The 26963-nt window shown below is 34.9% G+C and overlaps 1 protein-coding gene across 1 annotated transcript in view; it reads right to left on the bottom strand.

Annotated features, from left to right (window-relative positions):
• The window catches only part of ABCA12 (ATP binding cassette subfamily A member 12), a 180220-nt gene that overhangs the window by 65007 nt on the left and 88250 nt on the right, over positions 1 to 26963 (bottom strand). The window contains exons 12-23 of the mRNA XM_060106255.1: positions 26318 to 26424; positions 20171 to 20427; positions 19963 to 20075; positions 18616 to 18740; positions 16089 to 16262; positions 12691 to 12855; positions 12155 to 12365; positions 10148 to 10287; positions 8267 to 8386; positions 5026 to 5116; positions 2704 to 2883; positions 1819 to 2134 (exon numbers count right to left, since the gene is read on the bottom strand). Of these exons, the coding sequence (XP_059962238.1) occupies positions 1819 to 2134; positions 2704 to 2883; positions 5026 to 5116; positions 8267 to 8386; positions 10148 to 10287; positions 12155 to 12365; positions 12691 to 12855; positions 16089 to 16262; positions 18616 to 18740; positions 19963 to 20075; positions 20171 to 20427; positions 26318 to 26424 (1999 nt within the window). The remainder of the gene's footprint in view (positions 1 to 1818; positions 2135 to 2703; positions 2884 to 5025; positions 5117 to 8266; positions 8387 to 10147; positions 10288 to 12154; positions 12366 to 12690; positions 12856 to 16088; positions 16263 to 18615; positions 18741 to 19962; positions 20076 to 20170; positions 20428 to 26317; positions 26425 to 26963) is intronic.

Below are 26963 nucleotides of genomic sequence, written 5' to 3'. Positions count from 1 at the left end.
TGATCTGTTTTACATATTAGGCTCCACTGAAACTTTCACTTGCAGAAATGTCCCAAGGCCATTTTCTTTTTAATCTATAAGGCCAAGGAATTACCTTCAAGTTCCCCATGAAAGATGCAAATATTCATGGAACGTGACATCACCAGCATTCATTTTCACTTTAGAATCAGAAGTGTATCACCAACAGAGATATGAAGGATTTTTTAGTGGGGGAGAAGTGAGGGTTGGGGCCACATCCAATTTTTTTGGTTCCTGGGAAACTGGCAAGGGGGAAGCACTTAAAGAATATTTGTTGAATGAATTTTCTCTTGGCTCGGGTCCAGGCTTGATGCTGTTTCTGGCCCTGGAATTAGGCAAAGGCCTTCATTCATTAATAACAAATCCCCACTAATATTTCTTCCAAGTGACTGTGTATTTTAGGTTTGATATAGTATGAAAGAGAAAATTCTGGTATTGTAATTAATGGACCAATGCAGTACCAGCTATTCAACTTCAGGCGATTTACTTGGATTTCAATTTTTTCATCTGGAAAGAGTGGCTGATAATATCTGCTCTCACTTTATGAGGTTGTTTGGTGCAACAAATGAAATAATATATGTGAAAGCACTTTGTATGCAACAAAGAGTTTATATGGGTACATTAAGGCCTTATGTTCATACTCCCATGAAGAATGCAGAGTACAGTTACTTTACTCCTAAAAGAAACATCCAGGTAACTACCATCCTAGGTACTAAAATTTACAAGGGGAAGGAAGTCAGAAGGAAAATAGATGAGAATTTTCATTTAATTGAAACCACAGGTCTTTACTATTCATGCAAGCCATTTCAGTTCACACATGGTTTAGGCAACAAGGTCCTGACTGGCTTCTACAATAAGTAGGTAACCTTGACAATCTGCTGACAGAATCATCACCTGTCTTCTCGTATCACTGCTGCACAAACAGCTACATAACCTCATCTCTATAGCTCTTGAAGAAGTCAAAGAAGACAGAAGCATTGAAAGAAACAGAAAAAAAAAAATCCAGACCCATCTCAATTGTATATAAACTGCAATAACTGGGCTGAATAATAAGCACAATTCATTCAAAGTAATATTCAGCCTCAAGCTTTGTGTAGAATGAGCTTGAAAAACTTAGCCAACCACCCTTATTTTCTTACTGTGGTCGGAGTGGAAGAACCATTCAGTGTTACCCTACTGGCAAATTTCTTGAATATTCAAATTCAATTGTCTAAAAGCATGATCTTTACATTTTTTGTTCATTTAGCAAAACCATTTTAGATAAAGATTCCTACCAAGTGGACTGAGAATACATAAAATAGTTTCAGATAGCACAATATTTATCTTAGAGAGTTGATCAATAATGTTCTATTTTTTTTTCTGTAAAACTGACCTTACATTCACATATTTCTAATTAAATTTGAGAGTTGGAAGGGATTTTAAGATTGTTTTGTTTAACATCCTTATTTGATTAGAGAAAAGTAAAACCAGCTGAGAGTGGGTAACATCAAAATCATGCAGCGATGCACTCAAGTCTGGAGTCCAACTCTCTTAATTTGGGGGCCAAAGTACTTGGAAGGCTAAGGATTATATTAAAGAAAACATGGATCATTTAGTAAGAACTTTAGCATCATTTGGGTAGCGATGGGCAGTTATAGTGAGCTGTGTCCTATACTGTGGATCTTTTCCTTGAAACAAGCATTTGACAAAGGTTGGGTGAATGTTATTCCTTTCAATGTGACACATGTGAATGAATGAAAAGAAATGAATTCTAAAAAAAGGGGTTGATTATTTAAAATGCCTGGAAGTGCATGGACTTACTTGTCTTTCATGTAGCAGGGATAAGGAATTGCTTGGACCTGGACTGCTATTTCCTGGGAGTTTCTTCCAGTCTGCAATTCAATGACTGCTCTTTCAATACTATCCTGTAAGTAAACAAAAGCCCTGCCATAGATCTGGTTGTTTGACTGAGAATTGTGTGGCCCTGGGGCCCATATCTTGTTTCTTATGCTTCTTGTGGTCTGTGAGGTCTTGAGACTCATGCGGATGGTATATTTTACAACAGGAGGAAGAGAGACGTTTTCAGAGTCATAGGTTCTGTGCTGGCTGCTATTAGAAGGAAGCTTAAAAATAACACCTAAAAATAAAATGGCAACAACATCAGAAGGTTATTTTATGGTTGACATTATTCATTGTTTGGAGGGTACACATAGGGGGCAGCCAAACAGGCAACTGACTTAGTAATGTGACAGTAAGGTCAGACTTCTAATTTACAGAAAAGATGGCTAACTGAAAGTGACAACCTCAGAGGCTCAAAGCAGGAGTTTGAGAAGATAATCACAAACTAAGTGGCCAGATTAAATATATCACTCTAAGCCACTTACTGAAATTAAACACACAGACACACACACACAAATGAATAATCTTGACTGATTATGAGGATGGACTCAACTTCATCCTGTAACTATGTAATCCTTTACAGTTTTAATTTTAACCATACCAACAAAATTACACATATTGAAGGCTCCTCAACCAATACGGTTGGTTGCCTACATGAAAGGTTCTAATTTCTAAGGACATCAGAGGGGACAGTGTCCTCCCTCCACCCCCAACTACTTTTCTGAGTTCTGGATGAAAGAAGTGAGGGAAGAATTTGGCCAATTTTAGTACAGAGAGAAGCTCAAATTCTAGTAGAATAACACTTACTTCCAAAGAGTTCATTGCTTTTGTAGAGTCTTTTAGCCTCTCTTTCCATTTCATCTATGCTTTTTGCTGCCTGAATACGGTCATATAATACACAGGAGGAAATATTTACTGTCAGGGAAGACAGTGTGTTAAGATGATCAATGAGGTCTATGCCTTTCTCTAATTTTAGCCTTAGAATATCTAAAGAAGAAAAAAAAAACAGACACAAAGCATATTATAATGTTGTGTTATAATGTTGTTTCTAGTAGTAACAGGACAAAATACTGATTTTTTGGTAAGTAGTAAACCTTAAACTAGATTATAAATAATAAGAACTTGTAGAATTTACTCTAAAAATATCTAGTACTCTATATCTGGGAAAACGTAGCTAGCTGTGCATATGTTCACTGAGGAGAATGTTGAACTAGTTACAGACACAGTAAACCCAAGTACAAAGAATGGAACAAACTAATTCAGAAGTATATTCTGCTACAAATTAATTAACCAAAGACTAAAGGTGAATAATTTTTAAAAATCTATCTGCAATAGTTAGGAAGAAAACTATAAACTTGAGGTGAAGCATTTGAATAAACAGAAATGCTTGCTTTGTTCAGGGAATGTAGATTTAAGAATTTAGGCAAGGAAAGTCTATGCAGAGTGTGTAGAACAAATAAATGACATCATTCAGTCATTTGTGATACAGAATCATTTCTCAGGTGACAATCTATGCCACATAGTTACAACTTTCTAATACTGTTTGACTTAAAACTTTATGTGAGCTATCTCTATTCATATCTGTATTAATCTAGATAAAATGATCAAGATTTTTTTTTCAGGTAATTACTCTGGAAGAAAGAGGATTTAATTGCTCTTCAATTTCATGATTCCTTATGAGGAAATCAACTGAGACAAAGGGTAAATATAAAATTTCAAGTTAATAAATCACTTGGATTTAATTTTCACTGACTTGATCATCATGAATACTGAGAAGGCTGTGATATCATAAATCCCTCTTCACAGAACCCAAATATGTCTCAACAATCGTCCAACAGAAGACTAAATTTCTCACAGAGGGCAACTTCTTAAATGCACCTCTCATTAGAATTTAAAATGACATGTTTTGCTTCATATAGACATTGGTGGGGGAGGGGTAAAATTGTGGTTGAACAGTGGCCTCCAGCGGCCATTGGAAATCAATACAACAGCAAAGGATTCTTCAGAAATGCTGGTAGATAGAGCTATGAAGAGTCAGTGCTCCCCAAATCCAAACTATAAAACCTCTTTGATACTAAGTTAAATATACAATTACACAGACAGTAAGTCTCACTGCTGTAGTCATTTTAACCTTCTTTTAAATTCTAAAACTCATCTCCTATATCTAAAGTTAGAAATAAAAAAAAAACTACATAGGAAATTTGTAGTTTATCCCTGATATTTTGATCAAATGTTTCCTTACCAAATGATAATTTTAGAGAATAAATCACTAACATCTTTCCTTAATCAAACAGGGTTGACTATCATAAAGTACATAAAATTATACAGAATATAAATGTAGGCATAATTCCTCCCCACTGGTTTACAACCTAAATCACATAAGTCCCAGTAGCACTAGGGAGGAGGAGGGGCATTTGCTCTACTGTGGTCAAATTCTGATGCTTTCATTCCCTTCCTCTTACCCATGGTTGCATAGCAACAGGGAATCAGACACAGACTGAATTAGACATCTTGCATCCCTTATGTTGAAGGTGGGGTGGCAGAGGGAATGCATAAGTTCAGACAGCTTTCTTTGATCCTCTTCTGCCTGTTCCTTTTAAATGATCATGAGAGGAGGAGCCAACCTTGAATAGTGATTTATTTTCGTTTGAGTCTCTGCATTGCTTTTGTTTTGTTTTTGCTAACTCTATAACTTCTTCTGGTTACATTCTGAGTTAGTCAAAGTGATACTAAGGCCAGTGGAGATAAAATTATAAATGTAGCCAGAAATAAACCATTTCATCTTCTTTTGTCCTTAAAGACTTGCTTTTCATCAAGTTACCCCCAAAAAGTGTCCTCCTGTAGCAACCTACCTGTGATTGAAGGACAAGCTGCATTTACACGGAATATATTGCATTATAATTATTGAAACTAACTACAGGCACTAGGTACCAAAATAATCATGACTACTTGTAACTGTACAACTAACTAGGAAGAAGATGGATAGATATATCCAGGATTTTACTTTTCTTAGGATAACTAGATAGGAACCAAATACAGAAGAAAAGGAAAAGAAGATCTTATATGGCACAATGCTTTTCACATTTCTGACATGACAAGTAAATAAAAGTTTTGTGAATCTGGACTCACCAAGTTCATCCATCTGTTTCAAGAGTTCAATAGCATCTAGTCCCACGGAGAATTTTACAAAAACTTGCACAAAGGGGTTTCTTAGAGTATTCTAACAATATAGGGAATAAGTTTCAATACAAAAAGAAAACATGTTTAATCATTGTCTCTCTAATAACACCACAGTGAAATGAGGTACCACTACTGGGCATTTTCAATGCACCATTTTGCAAAGGCTCCCAACTGATTTGTATTCTAGTCCTACTACTTCCTAGCTCAGAGGCTTTCAGCAAGCACTCAGCCTTTTCCAGCTTCAGGTTACTTTTCTGTAAAGTGGTATCTAATCAGATTAGTCAAATGTAAATTATTATGGTATTGTTTTATACTGTAATAAGTGCAGCTTTGTGAACATGGAAAAATAAACTGATGATAAAACTTTACATGGAGTAACTCATGGAAAGACTGAAAATTTAGAAAAAATAGTGCTTTAAAAATATAAAGGCTTTTGTAGCTATCTTGCAAATTAGGAGACATAAATTCTACCACTGTAGTTGTCTACTAGGTAATACTTATTGAAATTTTACTAAGTGCTGGGCACTGTCTAATAGAGTTTACCTTACCTTGTTTTTCTCACTTAGTTTTCAATAATACCTAGAGGTAAGTACTATTATTATCCCCAGTTAATAGAGGACAAGGCTAGGGCCCAAGAAGCTATGTAAATTTCCCTAAGGATGTACAATTAATAAGGGTCGAAAGGAAAGTTGAAGAGAGAGACTTCAGCTTGATTAAAGAAATGTTTATTCATCTTGTGTGTAAATTTATGGCCTAATTTTTATGTGACCTAGGCTTAAGTTGTTTTCCCTTTAGAGGACAGTTCAGAACTACTTATTATTCTGTCCTTCTACCAATATCTTGTTTTGTTATCATGGAGATAAATGATTAAGAATAATATGTATTAATAGAGCATATATATAATAGAATTAATTTGCTAAATCTATAGTTGCTGAGGAGTCTAAGAGTAGTTGGTAGCATGAAGACAGATGGCTATCATGCAGCTATACACTATGATAACCCAAGTTCTTTAAAATCTAACTATTTACCAGGATTAATTTGCACATTGTAGAAAATCTGAATCAGAACGTTACTAATAAGGAAAGCACTGTGTTAGTTGCAATTCAGAGACGATCCATCAAACTCTATTTCCATTCTCTTATCACTCCTGTTACAATCAATCCTGTCTATCTATAATATATTATATTATTTTCAAATGCTTCCACAATATGATCTTCACAAGTCTGTGAAGTGGTTATCAATGGACCCACTTTAGAGTTTCATAAACTGTAGCAAGAATTTTAAGTCATTTGCCTAAGAGTTCACAATGGCAAAGCCAGGTCATGTGCTAAAAGCTTGAAGTTTCAAATTCTGTACACGTTTTCAGAAATAAGTTTTCCTCAATAATTGAGAACAAGAACTTATTTTGGTCTAGAACAAAATAAAGATACTCCCATTAGATGATGATCCCTTTATGGACATGGTCATAGCATTTCTTCTTAGCAAATTACTGTACTTTGGAACTGTTATGCACAGATAATGTCCTTTCTTAATTCACTGCTTTAGCCAACAAAACTTTCCTTAATGAAATAATATGTGTAGAATTTTTATCTGTTCACAGAAAAAAAGTTTTAGGAGAAAAGAGTAATTTTCCACTGAGGAAAACACATGTGTCAAAAGTACCATCCATGTAGCCTTTGTTATCTGAGATTCACTAAAAAAGGCCACTTAAAATAGCCATTTGTGATTACCAGAGGTAGGGGGTGGAGAGATGGGGAATTGGATAAAGGTGGTCAAAAGGTAGAAACTTCCAGTTATAAGATAAATATGTCCTAGGGATGTAATCTACAACATGATAACTATAGTTAACACTGCTGTATGACATATAGGAAAGCTGTTAAGAGAGTACAGCCTGAGAGTTTTCATCACAAGGAGAAAAGTTTTTTTTCCTTTTTTTAAAAAAATTGTATCTATATGAGATGATGGATGTTAACTAAACCTACTATGGTCATCATTTCATAATATGTATATATAAAACCATCATGCTATATACCTTAAACTTATGCAGTGATGTATGTTAATTATTTCTCAGTAAAACTGGGGTGGTGGGGACTGAGATTTAATCAAGATAGTAATGTGCTCAAGATCAGAGAAGAGTAGAATATTAAAATAAATGGACATGCTTAATATTAGAACTAAATTTAATAGTAAATTGTGGGGAAGATGTTTGATGAAAAGTTTATTTTGTATTAATTGTGTTAAATATCTATTTTAGCAATTAATTTTATCATTTATAACAAAATTCAGATTGTAATTGTAACTATGCACTAATTGATAGTCAAAACAAAGACTGAGTAAAGCATCTTTTGTGTATAACTTTTCTAACAGAGTTGTATGACACAAATTCTTTGTTCTATGTTTAACTTCTTGAGCATGATTATAAAGAAGGGCACTTTTGTTGCTGCAAACATCTTCTAGGGCTCCATCAATTTTCCAAGGGCCTCTCTCAAGTCTTTGAATACACAAGCCATACTCTCTTGAAGTTCCTAAGTTGTCATCATTCCTGAAAATTTTCTCTTCTCCTGTTGATAATGGGTCTAACTCTACTGCTTGATGTTTAGCTGCCAATAGCTCTCTTTGTGATTGGAACATTTCCCCACACTACTTGCATCCTTTTCAGAAAACCCTGCATCTTTTATGGGAATTGAAGATTATACTTTTCAACTAGTGTGTATTGGATTTGAGTTGCACTGTCAAATCTTTAACCTAAAATAGAGTGTCAAATGTTTTGACCAAAGAACTCCCTAGATTTAACATTCTTCTTCAGAATATTAGTATTTTAGGAATTTTGGTTCAGTTAAAATAGCAAAACATAATCTAGAGAAATAAAATAAGCATATTTTAAGTAGTTTTTATTGCATTTAATTTTGGAAAATAGATTTACATCACTAGTTATGCCTCAGGATCAACTTGTAAAATGATTTATCTCTGAATTACATACAGAGAAACTGTGGTATAAGAGGTGAGGATGGTTACAAACATGAGTGACAGATCTGTTATCCTGTCTCAGATCTGCTCTCTGGAGCAGAGGCAATTTTAATCTGTTGAATATGGATTCTAAGTTACTATCTGCCCATTCACATAACGATGGTGATTAAAATCTCAAAGAATTACAATTTGTACAAAAGTGAATAACAGAACCATCTCCTACCTGGAGAAATGGAATCGTCTGGTTTAACAGGTGGAAGGAATTCATGAAAAATGGTGACTTATCCATCCACTCTTCAGATTTTTCTTTTAATTCTGCCAGCTGCCTCAGAGTTACATTAGACTTGAAGAAACAGAAACAAATCTGGTCCATTAGTATTTTTCCTATATTTCAAAAAGGTATCTTAAGGTTGTTTTGTTACATAATTTCAAGAAACAGTTCTAAAAAGTAGAGTTAGTAGAACATTGTCAGAAATTTCCTATATGGTCAAAAGTTTTTAAGTGGCAGCTTTTATAGGATCGAGATCACTTATAAAAATTCTGGAAAATCTAGGGTTTACTTCATGTCCACAGAAAATTTACAGCCAAAAGCATGTCTTCTGGAATTCTCACAAGTTACCAATTTTTGCCAATGGTATACTTTACTACTAAAGAAACATTCTAGTTCACGGATATAAGAAGAAGAATACTTTCATGTATTGCTGGTGGATGTATATAGTTTTTTTTGGAAAGCAATCTGACAATAGTCATTAAAACAGAATATAATATTCTTCAATCCCTCAATCTTGAACATTCACCTCTGTGAAATAAAAATACTACTGTGTAAAGTCATGGGCACAAAAGTAGTTGTTGCCACCTTGCTTACATGAGCAAAAAAACAAAAGCAAACACTAGAAACAAAAAGAATGTTCAACAATTGAGGATTGGCTGAGTAAGTTCCATAGTATGAAAAAATTTACAATCTTCAAAAAGAATGAATAAACTAAATCTATTGAATTGGAAGAATTTCCACAAGGTATTGCTATGTGACTAAACTAATATGCAGAAAAGTATTATAATGAAACCTCATTTTAATAATGCAAACAATGACCATTCTGCATATGAATGTGCATACAGTATAATAATATATAAAGGATTAGAGGAATGCACATAAATTATAGAAAGCCACATCCTTGAATGCTAACGTTCATTACTTTACATGAAAGGAAGAGTAGGATCAAGCAGGGAGAAAAAGAGGTGAGAGTCAAGCAAAAAGAAAAGAAAAGAAAAAAAAGACTGCACTTAGAAAATAAGCATTTAATGACTTCATTTATGCAAAATTATGTAAAAGTGTGTAGTCAATAAAGCAAATAAGGTATTAAAACACAAACAGTGAAAACAAAGATCATTCTAGAAATCAGTGATGACTTCATGTTTATTTTTATATAAACCTAAAACTAATTTATATTTATATAAACTATAGTTTAATGACCAAGTAATGGTAAAGAAGTGTTTTGTTTTTTTACTTTCACTCTATCATTTTAAAAGCATCAAGTTTATAATTCAAATCACTAAAGCCAACTTTAAAAGTGAGAGAGAAATGTTATTATGGTTATATTAGGTAGGTGATAAGTATAGTTACTATTAATAATGTCTTTCTCAACACCTATCCTCTATATAAGATATTAAGTTGTACAACCAAATATGAAGCCAATAATCTATAATTTAGCAATTGTTTTTGTTCAAACTAGTTATATAATGCCCAATATTGTTTTTTCTAGTGCCATTATTTTTACATACTTTGAAACTTAGATGCTAGTTGTAGAAAAATTTTCTGCTTTTGGAGATAAATTGAAAAATCTGAGGTCTTGCTCCAACTAACCTCATTCTCAAGTGCTAACAAGGTTCATTTCTCTTCAAGGAGCCACCACCCAATCTACATTGTTTACACATATACATTACACATATACAGGGCAGAAGCTGAGAATTGTTAAGAGTTTCAGAAAGCCAAAGGGAATAGTATGTAGGCTATAAAGAAATCTGAGCCAGCTAGACTAAATTTGGAAGCTGACTACTTTAAAAATCATCTTAATACTCAAGATAGAAACTTTGATAATGGTCAAACCTTTTCCATTATTGCCTTTGTGATGGGGGTATATGGTGCGTACAAAATCCTTCCCAACAACATGGGTTTCAAGAAAGCCCAAATCACAGGTCCGGCAGGCATATTAATGATGTCTTTATAAAGAGAAAAGCAAAATGGTGCTGGAAAGAAAAAGTGTAATAAAACCATTTAATACATGCATTTAAAATCTATTCATGGTAAACTGACAAATATTATTGTTATAGCACCTCAAAATACATGCCTTATACTTCCTTTGTTACTAACAAATGTGACGCACCTGGTATCAAAGTAAGAAAGAATAGTAACAAATCTTTTTTAGGTGTAAAAGTTTAATCCAATAAGCAAGTGCATAGTAAGTGATGGCATTTTGCCAAGAGGAGTTAGAAAGGTTGAAAAGCACATTTCAGAATGTCCTCCAACAGATATTCCTCACCAGCCCTTAATTTTTAAAAATATGCAAAAGTTTGCTATTATACTAGATACATAAGAGCTGTCCAATAAATGTTTGTTGAATGAACAAAAAGATGCATAAATGCATCAATCCAATTGCTATATTAAACATCCCTATACTGTTTGGAAAAGCTCAGCCAATCATATTTTACATCTCAAAGCTTATAGATCAAGTAAACAGCTTTGATGTGCCACTGAATGTTTATAATTCTGCTACATTCATGAAGCTCTTCTGTGTGTGATACAAATTTCTAATTCTAAAAAGTTAAGAAAAAATATTGACCTGAGCAGATTTCAGGCACATCATTTTATCATTTACTGGCAAGGTGTAGTGGTTAAGAGGCTAGACTTTGCAGCAGACTGCCTGGGTTCAAATCATAGCTTTGATACTTTCATGTTGGACAATGGTGTCCAGGTTACTCGATCACTTTGTGCCTCATTTCCCTTACTAAGATGCAGCTATAGTAGCACCTACCTCATAGGTAAGTGAAGAGTGAATGAGTTGATATGCAGAACATTCTTGATGTGTGGTTAAGTGCTGTATGAGTGCTTTCTTGGGGAAAATTAATGCTTCATTTATTACAAAAGGCTAAGATTACAGCTCAGCATTAAAAAAAACACCTGATTAAAAAATGGGGAGAAGACCTGAATAGTCATTTTTCCAAAGAGGAAATGCAGATGGCCAACAGGCACATGAAAAGATGCTCAACATGGCTAATCATCAGGCATACGCAAATCAAAACCCAATGAGATATTACCTCACATCTGTCAGAATGGCTATCATCAAAAAGAACAAAAATAACAAATATTGCTGAGGATGTGGAGAAAAGGGAACCCTCGTACACTGCTGGTGGGAATGTAAATTGGTGCAGCCACTATGGAAAACAGTACAGAGTTTTTCTCAAAAAAACTAAAAATAGAACTACCATATGACTCAGCACTTCCACTTGGGTATATACCCAAAAAAACCAAAAATGCTAATTAGAAAAGATTCATGCACCTCAATATTCATAGCAGCATTATTTACATTTGCCAAGACATGGAAGCAGCCTAAGTGTCTATCAACAGATGAATGGATAAATAAGATGTGGTATATATATATATATATATACATATATATATATATATATATATATATATATATATATAATGGAATATTACTCAGTCATAAAAAAGAATGAAATTTTGCCATTTGCAACAACGTGGATGGACTTGGAGGGCATTAATGCTAAGTGACATAAGTCAGACAAAGACAAATACTGTATTTTACTTTTATGTGGAATCTAAAAAATACAACAAACTAGTGAATATAACAAAAAAGAAACAGACTCACAGATATAGAAAACAAACTAGTGGTTACCAGTGGGGAACGGGAAGGAGGGAGGGGCAAGATGGGGTAGGGGACTAAGAGGCACAAACTATTATGTATAAAATAAGCTATAAGGATATATTGTACAATACAGGGAATACAGCCAATTAAAAAAAAAAAAGGCCAAGATTTAGCAGACCATGTTGTTAGGAGGTGACATTACCATGCTGATTTTGAAGTATACTCACTGGCATGTAAGGGAATTCCATATTTTGCAGCAATTTGCTCTTTACTTAATTTATAAGTCAAAAAATCCTTGGTGTGGTTGCCTCTCTGCCTCTGAGAAGAGGGCAGCATGGCAATTAAATATTCAGTGGTAATTCCTTGGGAGCATAGTGCTTGGGAAATGGTACTAAATGATCCTTGTGAAGTATTTAGCCGGTTGTTTTTGTACATTGCCTGTGAGATAAAAATACATGATTTATTAACATTATATGAGCTATAAATGCTATTGAAAACAATATAGAAGAAAACCTGATAATGCTTAGACGATCCTTATAATTCCACAATTCCTTTAAAACATGTATCCCAAGTGTAAATGTACGACGTTAAACTTCTCCAGTTTAAGTGGCAAAAACTTTTGCCAGAGTAGAAGAGTTTTTCTGTAAGTGATTTTTGTCAATGTACTATATTTGTAGCTGAATGTATTATAACTAATCTCAAATAAAAGTTAAGATGACAAAAGGAATTTTCCAGCAAGAATATTACTGGGTGACTTTTCTACCTGTGTTAATGGAAAACTTCTGGGCAGGTGCATTTGTTTCAGGGATCTCATTTTGTCTAGCAGCGGTCGTGTGACAGAAGCCATCTGATTGAGAATCTCCTTTAGCCTTATGAAGAGTTCTATCATCTTTTCTACTGGCTTTTGATTTTCCCTAGGGAAAAGCACCTGACAGGAACAGCAACAACAAAAAAAGAAATTATTTTTGTGGAGAAACTGGAACCCTCACACACTGTTGGTGAAAATATTAAAAGGTACAGTCACTTTGGAAACCATTTTGGAAGTTTATTAAATAGTTAAACATAAATTTACCATACAACCAGAAATTGGATTCCTAGGCATTTACCCAAGAGAAATGAAAAAATATGTCTACACAAAGATTTGTATGGGAATGTCTATAGCAGCATTACTCACAATAGCCAACAAGTGGAAACAATCCAAATGAATGGATAAACAAAATTTATATCCTTAAATTGGAATACTATTTGGTAAAAGAAAGAAGTTACTTACTGACACATTACAACATGTATGAAACTCAAAACGTTATACTAAGTGAAAAAAGCTACACACAAAGACCACATATTGTATGATTCAATTTAAATAAAATGTCTAAAAAGGCAAATCCATAGAGACAGAAAATAGATTAGAGGGTGCCTGTGCTAGAGGTCAGAATGAGAATTGACTGTAAATGGACACAAGGGTTTTTTTGGGGTTGATAGAAATGTTACAAAATCAGATTGTGGTAACGGTTGCACAATTCTATAACTTACTAAAAACCCATTAAATTGTACACTTAAAATGAGTGAATTTTATAACATAAAAATAATACCTCAATAACTCTGCCAAAAATAAATGATTTTAAAAGTCAGAAAGGCAAATGTCAATTACATAATTCTTCATGTACACCGTTATTCAAAAATCATATGTGCTCCTTAAAATCAGAAAAGCTCTGTCAAAAAGCTCATGTGGTCTATCCCCTAATGTATTTCTGTTGCAGGAAGAAACACTGAAAATATTTTTAAAATTAAAATTTTAATTTTATTCTCTCATTCACTCAATTATTCAACAAACGTTAACTGAGTGCCTGTTATGTTCCCAGCACTGGGTGAGGTGATGGGTACAGTGGTACTCAAACTGGCATCATCCTTCCACTCAGGGAGTTTTGTAATAATAGGAGAAACAGATATGAAACAAATCAATGAACAAAAAGCTGGGGAATATGAGGAGGTAGGGAGTTTAGCTAAGAAATCAAAAGAAGTCTTTCCAAGATGACACCCCAAAGGGGAGAAAGAACAAACCATAGGAGGAATAAGGAGAGGAAGGTAATAGACAGAGGGGGAAAGATTTGTGAGGTTCATGAAGAGGGAAAGCTCTTGGTGTGTCCAAGGGGGTCAAAGACCACTATATGAGGACAAGATTCATTTGGAGAAATATCACAAAGACAGAGCTGTCTCAATAACATAGCTATTAATTGCAATCAGATTTTTCTAAATCAGATTCAACATTTTAATTTTTCTTCCAGTTCTGCCAAAATTCTAGGAATTCCAACACTGATTTGAAATAAACTGACTAATGATGAGAAATTTTTATTATTTTTACTTGCAATACCTGAAAGAATTAGGAATGGTCTTCTGTTTCTAAAATGCACATATTTATTTACTATACTCAACAAGAAATAGTTGGTTTGACATGTGCTCTGCAAAGACATTGTAAGATAAGTATTAAAATTTGAGATTAAAAAATTAATAATATCAATTTATATGCATTTTAAGTTATGTAAAATAAATATTCATTTAGTTAATGGTTATTTGCTCAGTTCTTCTATGGGCCACGCACTGTTCTTGGCATTTGAAATGTTTCAGTGAACAAAGAGGCCCTTGTGGAGCTTACACCAAGTAGAGGTAGACAGAAAATAAACAACAAAAGTGAATACTAAATAAAATACACAGTATGCTGGAAGTGTAACAGAAAACAAACAGAGCATCGAAAGGAGGTTTGAGAGGGCTATAGATGAAAGTTGGTTGCATTTTAAATAGGATTGTCAGGGTACCTTATTAAGAAGGTCAATATTGAGTAAAGACACATAGTGCAGCAAATTAGGTGAAGGGCATGGCCTGGAGGGGTCCCATGCAGCAGCCCTGGGCCCAAGGAGTAGCCACGTAGGAAATAGGATTTTAGAAATAAGGAGAGGTTGTGCAGGCCCTGGGGCCCCGGCAGGATTTGAGGGTTTACAGGAATAAAATGAGGAGCCACTGGGGAAGGTGTTGAGCAGAGGAGTGACATAATACGATTTAAGTTTTAAAGGGATCACTCTTGCTGCTCAGGGAGTGGTGGGGACAAGTGTGGAGGAAAGGGAGGCCAGTTAGGAGGCCACTGCAGAATATAAGGGTCGGATAATGATGACTTTGAACAGGATTATTTGTAACTAGTCCTAAAATGCCTTCATCCCCTTTGCTGAAATGCATCAACAACATAAGTCAGCTGTGCTGCTTCTGGTTTTTCTTAAAGAGAAAAAAATTTTTTTCAGTGTTTTCAATAACATGTAAATAATTTTGACCTAGTATAGATTTGGGTGGATATAGGTGTTTAATTTTCCTATGTTTATATTTTTCTTTCAGTTTTTTATTCACTAAGTACTTACAAAGCATCTAGTTATTGCAAGATGGAGTTACTACTGACTTTACAGCTCCAATAATGACCACTGTTTTGTTGTACTGGATAAATAATGGTAGCCTCTATCAAAACTTGATGAAGGGGCCTCCCTGGTGGCGCAAGTGGTTAAGAGTCCGCCTGCCGATGCAGGGGATACGGGTTCGTGCCCCGGTCTGGGAGGATCCCATATGCCGCGGAGCGACTGGGCCCGTGAGCCATGGCCGCTGGGCCTGCGCATCCGGAGCCTGTGCTCCGCAACGGGAGAGGCCACAACAGTGAGAGGCCCACATACCGCAAAAAGAAAAAAAAAAAAAAAAAAACTTGATGAAGGAAACACAAAAAGTACTTTTTTAAATACCCAAAAAAACCTGGATTCTTCTACTTGAAAACAAAAAACTTTGTTTTAATCTTTATTTTTATCCCACCAAATTAATGTGCATTCACTTTTTAAATAAGCTATTATAACATTTGTATTTCATACTCTTGTATAGTATACATTAAATTTAATTCCTGGTCTTGGATATACAAATTGAGAGTTAATAAGGCCATAATATTAATTTCCTCATCTATTAAATATGCAAATTTACAATATATGATCGCTAAGTTTCCACTTAGCTCTAAAATAAAGCTATAATTCCAAAAGCTCTATAAATGGATCACATTCCTTATAGTATCAGGGAGCATACAGGTATAATCAATTTTTTATATTATACTATAAACATTAAAATATTTCATCAACAGCAACTTGCCTTGTATGTGAAGTTGTAAATGTCTAAGTAGTGCAGAAGAGTGAGTCCAATGAGGTAAGACAGACGGGATCTCTCTGGAAGAGGTATGCTGCAGAATTCCTTCATTGCATCTTCCAATTTGGGACTGGTCATATTAGCATCACAAGAATGCAACCAGAACACACTAGAAATAATCTACAAGTTGGAGGAAGAAAAATATTTTAGCTGTGAATCCTCTGAATCCACCTGTCCATTTTGAGAGGTTTTCTTATACTTTTAGACTTCATTTAAAAATAAGACAAATTATACTCAAAATCATATAATTTTTTTGTTTAAAGCACTAATTACTATCAATAAACCTAGAAAGAGTCCATAGTTCACTGGAAAGCTTAAGAAATAAGATGGGAAAGAGCCAGAAAAAAAGCCATAATGATTCCCATATTTCTTGCTTTAACGACTGGGTGAATGATGACACCAAGAAAGAAAATTGGTTTGGATTGTTTAGGAAAATTACTGGTTTAAGACTTTTGCTCTCTCGGGAATTCCCTGGTGGCACAGTGGTTAAGAATCCACCTGCCAATGCAGGGGACACAGGTTTCAGCCCTGGTCTGGGAAAGATCCCACATGCCACGGAGCAACGAAGCCCGTGTGCCACAACTACTGAGCCTGTGGTCTAGAGCCTGCGAGCCACAACTACTGAAGCCCGCACGCCTAGAGCCCGTGCTTTGCAACAAGAGAAGTCACCACAATGAGAAGCCCACGCACTGCAACGAAGAGTAGCCCCCGCTCACCACAATGAGAAAAAGCCTGCACATAGCAACAAAGACCCAACACAGCCAAAAATAAATAAATAAAATAAATATTTTTAAAAATTGATAAACTTAAAAAAAAAGACTTTTGCTCTCTTTAAAATTTTACTCTTACTCTATTTAAATTGCATTTCATTTATATAATCATTTGAAGTTATAATCTTGTACAATAAACTCTGGGGTCCAGAGATGAAAGGTGAAGAAAAAAAGGCCAGAATCACACAATAATATGAATCAACCATCCTGGAGAGTAATGCTTGTGTGAAAAGTGATGTGTGACTATGGGAAGTAAGATGGCAACTCTATTGCCACTGAGTTGAAATAAAGAAAAAGTTTATGAAATTCAAGACTATAGAAACTTTTCTCTCTTTCCTTTTTAAAGTAATAAGAATGTATGCTCTCTATTTACCTGCTTTTACTTACTAAAATGAACCTGCTCTTCAGAGGCCAAAAATGTGATAGCTGAAATTAGATCTTAGGATCATATAAGTGAAAGGTGAAACCAAAGGGGAAAGAATTAATAAAGAAATATTAATTGATGGGCTTCCCTGGTGGCACAGTTAAGAACTGCGCCTGCCAATGCAGGCGACAAGGGTTCAAGACCTGGTCTGGGAAGATCCCACATGCCATGGAGCAACTAAGCCCATGTGCCACAACTACTGAAGCCCGCACACCTAGAGCCCGGGCTCTGCAACAAGAGAAACGACCGCAATGAGAACCCCGTTCACCACAACGAAGAGTAGCCCCCACTCACCACAACTACAGAAAGCCCGTGAGCAGCAACGAAGACCCAACGCAGCCAAAAATAAATATAAAAAAATTAAAAAAAAGAAAAAGAAAGAAATATTAATTGCTATAACAAGAGGAAGAAAAATGAAGGTAAAGCAGTTTTAATTTTTGTTTGGGAGAACCAATTAAAATGACACAAACATAAATATTCCAAAGTCAGCCTTAAAGGCTTTTAAAAAACTTTATCCCATATTGGAGAATAACTGGGTTGTGTTTAGAAATGACACACTCTGTCACAACGTAAGTTTTGAATGGATGAGGTCTTAAGCGCTGATATTCTTTTAGAAAATTTCTAAGACACTTCCAGACAATGAACTTGGAAAAGGGGTAAAAGATAAAACATTTCAAGTGGAAAACCCTATTATCAGTCCATGAGGAAATAACATTACTCATTTTCACAGCAAAAAATGTTTACTATACCTCCAAACTTACCCAGAGTTCCCTTGACCATATCTATTTTATATAGTCTGTCTTGTCTTGGGGCTTTTAAAAAATAAAAAGAAGTATTCCTTTTAATTTTAGTTTCAACAAATTGTAAATGGTCTTTTTTCCCCCCAATTAGATTACTGAAACTCGACTTTGATATCATCATAATAGAATGTGAAAATTTACCTCAGATAATGTGAATGTGATAATGAATATAAAGAATTACTGATGGCACCACTTATTTAAGAAAAGCATCCGGGGTAAAGAAAAGGAGAGGACAAAGGAGGCAAAGGAAGGGATAGGAAAAGTAGAAGGAAAGGAACAGACAGTGATAATGTTCTTGCTTCAGGATTTTTCTTCTATTTTCACTTAAGAATTAGGACTCTAATTTTATCATTTGCATGGAAAATTCACCATATTTGCATGCAGCTTCTCAGTGTTTTACTATTAAGTGCTCAACAAATACTAAATGCTATTTAAACTTTTAAAAAACTAGATGTAAATACAAACATGTTCCACCCCACCTCAGCTCTGTTGTCAGGGATGGGAATGGCCAGCAGATTGTCGATATTCCTATTGGACATTCCTGTTGTTCTCCTCAGTTCTTCTTTCAGCTCTTTAACATTTTTAAACATTTCTATTAACTGACCTGAAACAAAACAAAACAAAACTCACATGTGGGTTGCAATGTAATTCTTTTTAGTCATTCTAACACAGAGAAACCTTCTAGAAAAAACATATAGTCAACATATATGCCTTGTGTCAGGAACAGATGTCTCTCAGTTTTGGCAAACTTTGCATCTTTAGGATCTATTTCTATCTGATTTAGACTTATTCCTATTATGATATTATTAACCAAAGGTAACAGATTGCTCTGGATTATAAATTTTCCTTAAATGTCTACAACGAAAGGTTGATTCAAAGAAAATATGGTTTCCTCGCAGACTTTGATCACACAATGTGCTAAATATATATTTCTATATTTGATTTAAAACATCATACCAATTCAAAGTGCTTTTTAACCTTGGATCATATAATACTGTCAGCTTAGGACAAGGTTTGCTAAATCGGGAACATAATGCCACAGAGCACTTTTTCCTTAACTTTGCCCAGCACCTTACGGCTTATAAAGGGTTTTCACAATCATTACTTCAATTTTTAAATAGAATGTGTTTAACTCCAAACTCTTTTAGGACAGTTATTACAATTATTTCATATCTGGGTCATTCAATGAACAGCAAAAAATATTTTGACTTTATTTTAGCAGATTGTGATCTCTATTTTGCAAATGCCTTTCAGCTTCTTTATGAAGTATCTCTCATGCAAATATACCTTCTTTATTTTTGGACTTAGTGCCCTTCCAATTTTGTGGCTGCCTGTTGTCCAAAATTCTGAATGTCTTTCTTTTCAGTATTGAGGTATTATGCAAAGAATAAATGTATTGCATGATGCATCATGCTCAGAATACTAATATGAGGTTCTGAATCGATATTTCTGTAGACAGCAGCGTATCTTTATTTTTAAAATCAGATTATTCTCACGGAAGTAAATAAATTTCATCCTTGCTCTTGCAAAAGACTATCTAATGCACTTTAATATATCAGAGAAATAAAAGGTGAATAGGCTAACTAGTTAAATTTTTGAAGACATTTTTCTGTGAAACCAAATTTCGCTGTTTCATTCTCTGCTGGCTTGCTGTGTTGTTTATTTTAGACAAGTAACCATATTTGAAAGCTTCAGGTGTCTCATGTATAAGGGCAGATACAAAGTAGGTTTGGTTAGGAACTTCAAAAAAGCCTTTTCTAAACTGCAGCATGAGAATCACATGCATTTTTAATAAGACAGCATTTAAAATATGGATGGGGAAACACCTGGTTTATCCAAGGTGTCTGCACTGTTATTGACATGCAGCACGGCTTCTATCGTCGGCATTAACCGTGTGATATTTTCCAAGTAATTCATTTGCAATGCCTGTTCTAGAAACCTGGAACAAAGCAGAAGAGAAGAAATTGAACTAGGCATATCAATAATTATTTGAGAAGGGATTTCACCAAGGAAGAAGACAATGGAAAAACTTACCAATCCATATCTAAATTAATTTTGCTTGGATCCCCAGAAAGCAAATCCCTCAGTTTTTCAGATAGAATATTGTCATGATACAGTAAGCTGGTGGCTATTTCAGTGCTGAATTCTGCTGCTTTGAGGAGTTGCACATGAAACGCACTCTCTTCACACAGGTTCCCAAAGTCCGTACTAGACAGCTGGCACATTTTCTCTAGTGAACTGAAAGTTTCAGGTTCACAAAGAAGTTTGGTCAAGTTTCGAAGTTGAGACAGCTTTTGAGAGGGGGAAAGATGGGAAACATTAGTTATATTATTCTAAATATTTATTAGTTGATAATAAGCAACCAAAATTGATTTACTTCCTAAAAACATTTTGCTTATGTGTTTAGTGAGTTGGCATTTGGCAACAGTTTTACCACAAAGCACTATTTTCTATCATTTGAGTTTACTGTTCTCTTAAGAATTTTATAAAACTTTTGGACCTGTTAGACCTCTTTCTCAAATGTAGTCATATCTTGTAAATTCACAGGTTGAAAAGATGTAGTTTAGTTTTATCTCATTTAAATCACAAATACTTAAACTAATTTTACATTTTAGTTTATTTTTTAACTCATGTGTAAGGGCAGATAGCAAAGCAGATTTGGTCTGGAACTTCAAAAAAGGTTTTCTTCACACCCACCAGGATGCCTACTCTCAAAACAAACAAACATACAAACAAACGAACAAATAAATAAAACCAGAAAATAACAAGTGTTGCCAAGGATATGGAGAAATCAGAACCCTTGTGCACTGTTGGTGGGAGTATAAAATGATGTAGCTACTGTAAAAAATAGTACGGTGAGTCTTCAAGAAAATTTGAAATAGAATTAACATATGATCAGCAATTCCACTTCTAGGTATACACTCAAAAGTATTTATTGAAAGCTGGGTTTTGAACAGATATTTGTAGACCCATGTACACAGCAGCATCATTCACGATAGCCAAGAGGTAGAAGCACCCCATGTCCATTGACAGATGAATGGATAAACACAATGTGGTAAACACATAAAATGGAATATTATTTAGCCTTAAATAGTAAGGAGATTCTCTCACATATTATAACGTGGATGAGCCTAGAGGGCATTATGCTAAGTGCTATAAGCCAGTCATAAAAAGACAAATACTGTATGATTCCACTTATATGAAGTACCAAGCATAGTCAAATTAATAGCAACAGAAAGTAGAAATGCATATGCCAGGGGCTAGGGGAATGAGAAATAGGTGTTTCACGGGTAGAGGATTTTATCTTTGCAAGATTAAGAGTTCTACAATCTGTGTGTATTTAACACAATTGAACTGCACAGTTAAAAATAGTTAAGGTGGTAAATTTTATGTTATGTGTATTTTATCACAAGTTTAAAAAAATTAATTAACCAAAAAAAGACTTTTTAAAACTGCGCGTGAGAATCACATATATTTTAAAATATGGATTGGTATATATCTTGTTTTTCAAAAGTGTCTGCACTGTTATTGACATTATCTTCTATCCTCTTACTTACTGAGGGAAACTTTTGTTCTATGGAGTGCTTAAAAGGGCCTAAAATCCCATACTTAGAGAAAAAGGAGAAAAATGAAAATCAATTACTTTCCTATGCAAGTATATTCCTCCTTGCGGTTCACTATGCTCTGTGTGTTCTGAGGATATATCCCCAAGTCATACTTCCTGAGGTAAAAAATTATGCCTCTGGGGAAGCCAGTTCTGTTGTGCTTGGAAGCAACCCTAGAGCTACTCTTTTTAAGAAGTGAAATAATTTGGAGAAACATCTAAAGAAGCAAATATGTGTCATTCATTGAAGCTGAGTTTCTAATCAGAAGTTGCATTTTGACAGAAATGAATTATAATACAGGAAAATGTTCAGCAATATTTCTTTGCCTATGTCAAATGGGAAAGGTACAATGATGTGTCTTGGATGAGAGATTTATAGTAACTACACGTAGGCAGTAGCAATTAAACACCAATCATCTTAGATGGTAAAAATCATTGGTCTACTTTCCACTGTATTTAATATTCTAATTGACTTCTGGTTTTGAACTATCTAAAATGGTTTCATATGTATTAAAATTCTACTTACTAGTCTTATTACTATGAGAAATTTTCCATTCTGTAATAAACCCAATCATTTTACCAGAGGTAACTGTATGTTTGTCACTTTTTCCTTCCTTTGATTTTCCAAATGCTAGATATGATTAAACTTCTAATGAATAGAGCCCAACCTCTCTGCCAGTGACTTTTATTTTGGTGACTTCTTAAATAAAAAGATAAATACTGGGAGCCCAATTAATTTTTTAATTGAGCTTTTAAGGGTGTAGTAAGTTTGAATGACTTTACTCAGTAGAGACTGAAACATATTTTTTAATTGCAAGTTTGACATACATGTAACAAGAAACCAATAAAAGTCCATAGAGTATAATCTTGGCTTGATAAAAGATATAGAAGGAGAAATTGGAAATCTAGCCATGTTACTGAAGTAGAACTGGTCCTCTGAAATAAGAATTTAATTCAGGGTTAATAATGTGCCCTGCACTGTGAGGCACATCCGCCAAGGAGCAACGTCATGGTCATTTACTATTTGTCATTATTTACCACTTTCTTCTAAAAGCAATACATGCATTAAACTTTTAGAAACTTCATAGATCATTAGTAATCAACATACATTCAGAGAATTATAATTATCTCTTCAGAAGTACGTGTCAAGCCCAGATTACAGGTTTGTCACAGTCTCATTTATCACGACACTGGTCTACATAGTAAGGGCTCAGGCCTAAACTTGAACAATGACCCATAACTAACTCCACGTCCAGCTGTGGCTGAATTCCCTAGTGTCCATGGTTCCTAATGCATCTGAATCAGAATTGTAAGTAACATGATGGCATAAATTTCAAAATACTGTATGTGTAAAAATGCTGAAACTGCAACACTCCTGGGCTCTTAGCAGGTAAATGAAACGAAACGAGACCTATTTAAAAATGTAAAGGTATTACAATATAAATAGTGTCCTATCTGTATTTCTGCTTAATATAGAGAATATCCATTTTATGAGTATTTCCCCAATCAGGAAGTTATCCTTCCCACCAGAGAGACTGAAAATAAAAGAGGAGAAAACAGACGATGAAGGAAGGAGAAAACTCTAAAGTTCAAGAAGAGTAGAATGTTCGGGGCTAGAAAAGAAAAAAAGTCACGAATGAATGGCAGGCATTTGGCATTTTGGAGGGTCTAAACTTTCTCAGAAATATTATGAATAAAAATGTTAGGGTGGGCCCTAACTCACTGTCACAATCAAGATACCAATTACCAAGGAGGACAAAGCAGGGAAGTAAAAGCATCTCTTCTTACAAAACTCTAGGAGTCTGTCTTCATTCTTTCAATTACATGTACTGAATATTTTCCATGTGTCAGACTGTGCCAGGTGCTGAGAGTACAGAGTAAAGTGACAGACTTAACCATGTTCCTATGGAGCCTGTAGTCCTGGAATGAACGGGTCTGTCAATTGCAATTAGCAGCCATGCTTGTTATAAATGACAATAGATTTCCCACCTAAGGGACAGGACTGTAGTTTATTTCCACTACTGTGGCTTCTTGAACCTTTTTTCATAATGTAACCCACAAGGGGAGAAGTATACTCAAAATGTGGATGCTGTTTTAAGTTAACCTTAGCTCCATTCCCATACCATTATTGTAAATGACTGAGAATGTCTTGTTTCCATTTCCCAATGTATATTGTGTGCTGCTCAGTTACTTTGCAAGTTGAGAACTACAATCAGTAATTTCCCAGGTAATACGATTACATCACCAGGGCTCTACTTTATTTAACACTATCATTTGTTCACAAATTCATGAGTCAAGTCTTAAGGTAATACTATGTGCTAGATGTGAGACTTTAGAGATGCAGAAGGCATAATTTCATCAGATTTTACACTCTAGTGAGGGAAATAGACCCTACATATACAATGAGCTACAATGCTAAGTAGTAAATTCCAAAAGCCAGAAATCTCACTGTAATTGGAGATTCCTCTTCCTTACGCCTCACACCTCACTGGCTGCCAAGTTGTGCCAACCCACCTCCTACAATGCTCTTGAAATTCTTTTCCTTCTATTCTCTGCCACTGACATAGTGCAGGGCCTCACTTTTTGCTTAGGTTACTACAAAAAATCATCCACTTGGCTTTCTTCCAATCTGTCCTCCATAATTCTCCTAGAGAGATCTTTTCCTAAAATGCAGAATTCACCTTCTTCAAATTCACAATTTTTACGATCAGATTCAAACTCCTTGACTAAACATAAAGAGGCCTTGGGGATCTGGGTCCCCTTTGCTGCCTTTCTCATAGGCATCTTGTGGTCCAGCTGGACACATAACTCCAGGTAACCTATATCTGTCCTTCAGGTTCACACCTCTGCCTTCTTACCAACGCATGTCTCTATGTCTGGAATGTAGGACTATAACCTAATCCTACACAGCCTGCAAGACTCAGAGTAAGGAGTATCTCCTCCATGAAATTTCTTCTCTCCACCTCCATGCTCTGCAATCTGAGTCAGATATGCCACCTCCATATACAGAATCCTGTCCATCCACATACCACAACACTTATCTCACTGTGTTATAATCATTGGTCTGCTTTTCCATCTCCTCCACTGGATTGATTATAAGGGTTTTGGGGTTAGAGATTATATCTTTTAAATAAACAGATTAGCATTATGGGAGCATAGATGATGGATGGAGTGAATGAAAGGGTAAATATTACATGCATACAAAGTCATTATCCTGACTTGGAAACAGTGAGAAAGGAGATACTCTAATATTATAAGAGTGACATTTAAACTTATCCTTGAAGGATGAGTAGGACTTTTCCAGATGAATGTATAACTTCCTTCTCATTTGCACAAACTAAGATAGTGCTAAATTAAGTACACTAGAAATTTTGATTCATGTAGATGACTAAGACAACAATGTAGGTAATCTAACTAGCATATTTATTTGTAATATACATGGACACATGTTTTGTATGCCTGCTTAATTAGACCAGGTTGACTATATAGCAAGTCATCCTGCTTGCTCTGAATAAACCAGTTCTAATTTTATTTTATCCCTGGCTACATGAATCCAATTAATCTGCTGTTCTTACTAGGAGAGCTGCTTTCAAAATTTAAAGGGTTATTTAAGAAAGAGAGTGAATTTCATGATAACCTGCGTACTGTATGTATGAGCTAAACAAAGAATAAGAGACAAACACCAATCAATTCAAACTTCAGAGTTAACATTTTTCCCATTGCTTTCCCTCCCTTTCTTCAATATCATACATTTTAATATGATTTACGGTATTAGTTTCTGCTTCTGATGATAATAATACAAATAAGGTGAGTCAACTTCTGAGATTTTTGTACACTGTGAAGTCTAAAACATCAGCTTTTGAAATCAACTTTTATAGTTTTAAAAACTAGGGGGCTTCCCTGGTGGCTCAGTGGTTAAGAACCCGCCTGCCAATGCAGGGGACATTGAGTCCTGGTCCAGGAAGATCCCACATGCCGTGGAGCAACTAAGCCCGTGCACCACAACTACTGAGCCTGCGCTCTAGAACCCGCGAGCCACAACTACTAAGCCCACGTGCGACAACTACTGAAGCCCACACACCTACAGCCCATGCTCCACAACAAGAGAAGCCACCGCAATGAGAAGCCCACGCACCGCAAAGAAGAGTAGCCCCCGCTCGCCACAACTAGAGAAAGACCACGTGCAGCAACGAAGACCCAACGCAGCCAAAAATAAATAAATAAATAAATTTATTTAAAAAAAAAAAACTGGGGACATTTCAAATTAGGAATCCAATTTTTAATGCTTTTTCAAATTGTGTAGCTTAATGAGACAACTACATCGGGAACTATTCCTTTACGTATTGCATTCTGTAATTAGTCTCTTATGGGTCATTTCAGACAGAGATATCCACTGATTAAAAACAAAATACAATTATGTAGCACCAGAACTCCTGTCACCCTTTTTCTAGCATTAATCTAGACTCAAAATAGAACCATTATTTAAAAAAACACAGATTTAAAACTTAAATTTCAAATATATCTTGCCAGAGAATTACAAGAAGTTTTTGAGGTTTTTTTTTTCTTTCATGGCTTACTTTTGATTTCAAGACTTCAGGAACTGGAGGGAAGTAATCTTCATAGGAACCATTTTGAAGAAAATATTTTTTAAATCGAATTGTAGAGTGCAGCAGTCTTAAATTTTCTGTAAAGGAGGAGAAAAGAATTACCTTATGTGAACTTCAAGGTCATCTAGGAAACCTATTTGAAAGACACCTTTATCCTAATTTATTACTAAGTTTTTTTCTAAGATAATAGCCTATTTCAATCTAAATATAAAATGAGTGAAAATTTAATCTTTCCTTGAACCGTGGAGACTATAGAGTTCATTATTTTTAAAATATTCATAGATATTCTGCTTAGAGACAAAAATATTTCCAGCAAAGGTGCTATACAGTTTTGGTTCTTGGTGAACTGAACATGATTTTATTTTGGATGTACTATTAACTTGAAGTGTCTGAGAGAGAACAGGTTGTATAATCACTGTGACACAAATATGCCCTTCCAACCTTGATTAATTCATGTCCGGTAAACAGAGACCACACTTAAATATCTGTTGTGCTATTTGCTTGCCATTAAGTCTCAAAAAGCTATTTTGGTGTAGGAACAGTGAATGTATATCTCCTACAAAGTATAAGAAAATAGATGTTTTACCTTTAAAAAAAGTAAAAGAAGTATTTGATT

This window comes from Mesoplodon densirostris, chromosome 8, assembly GCF_025265405.1.
Source record: "Mesoplodon densirostris isolate mMesDen1 chromosome 8, mMesDen1 primary haplotype, whole genome shotgun sequence".
NCBI classification, from domain to species: domain Eukaryota; kingdom Metazoa; phylum Chordata; class Mammalia; order Artiodactyla; family Ziphiidae; genus Mesoplodon; species Mesoplodon densirostris.
Note: the sequence above shows the minus strand (reverse complement) of the source record. Positions and strands in the feature narration are given on the sequence as shown.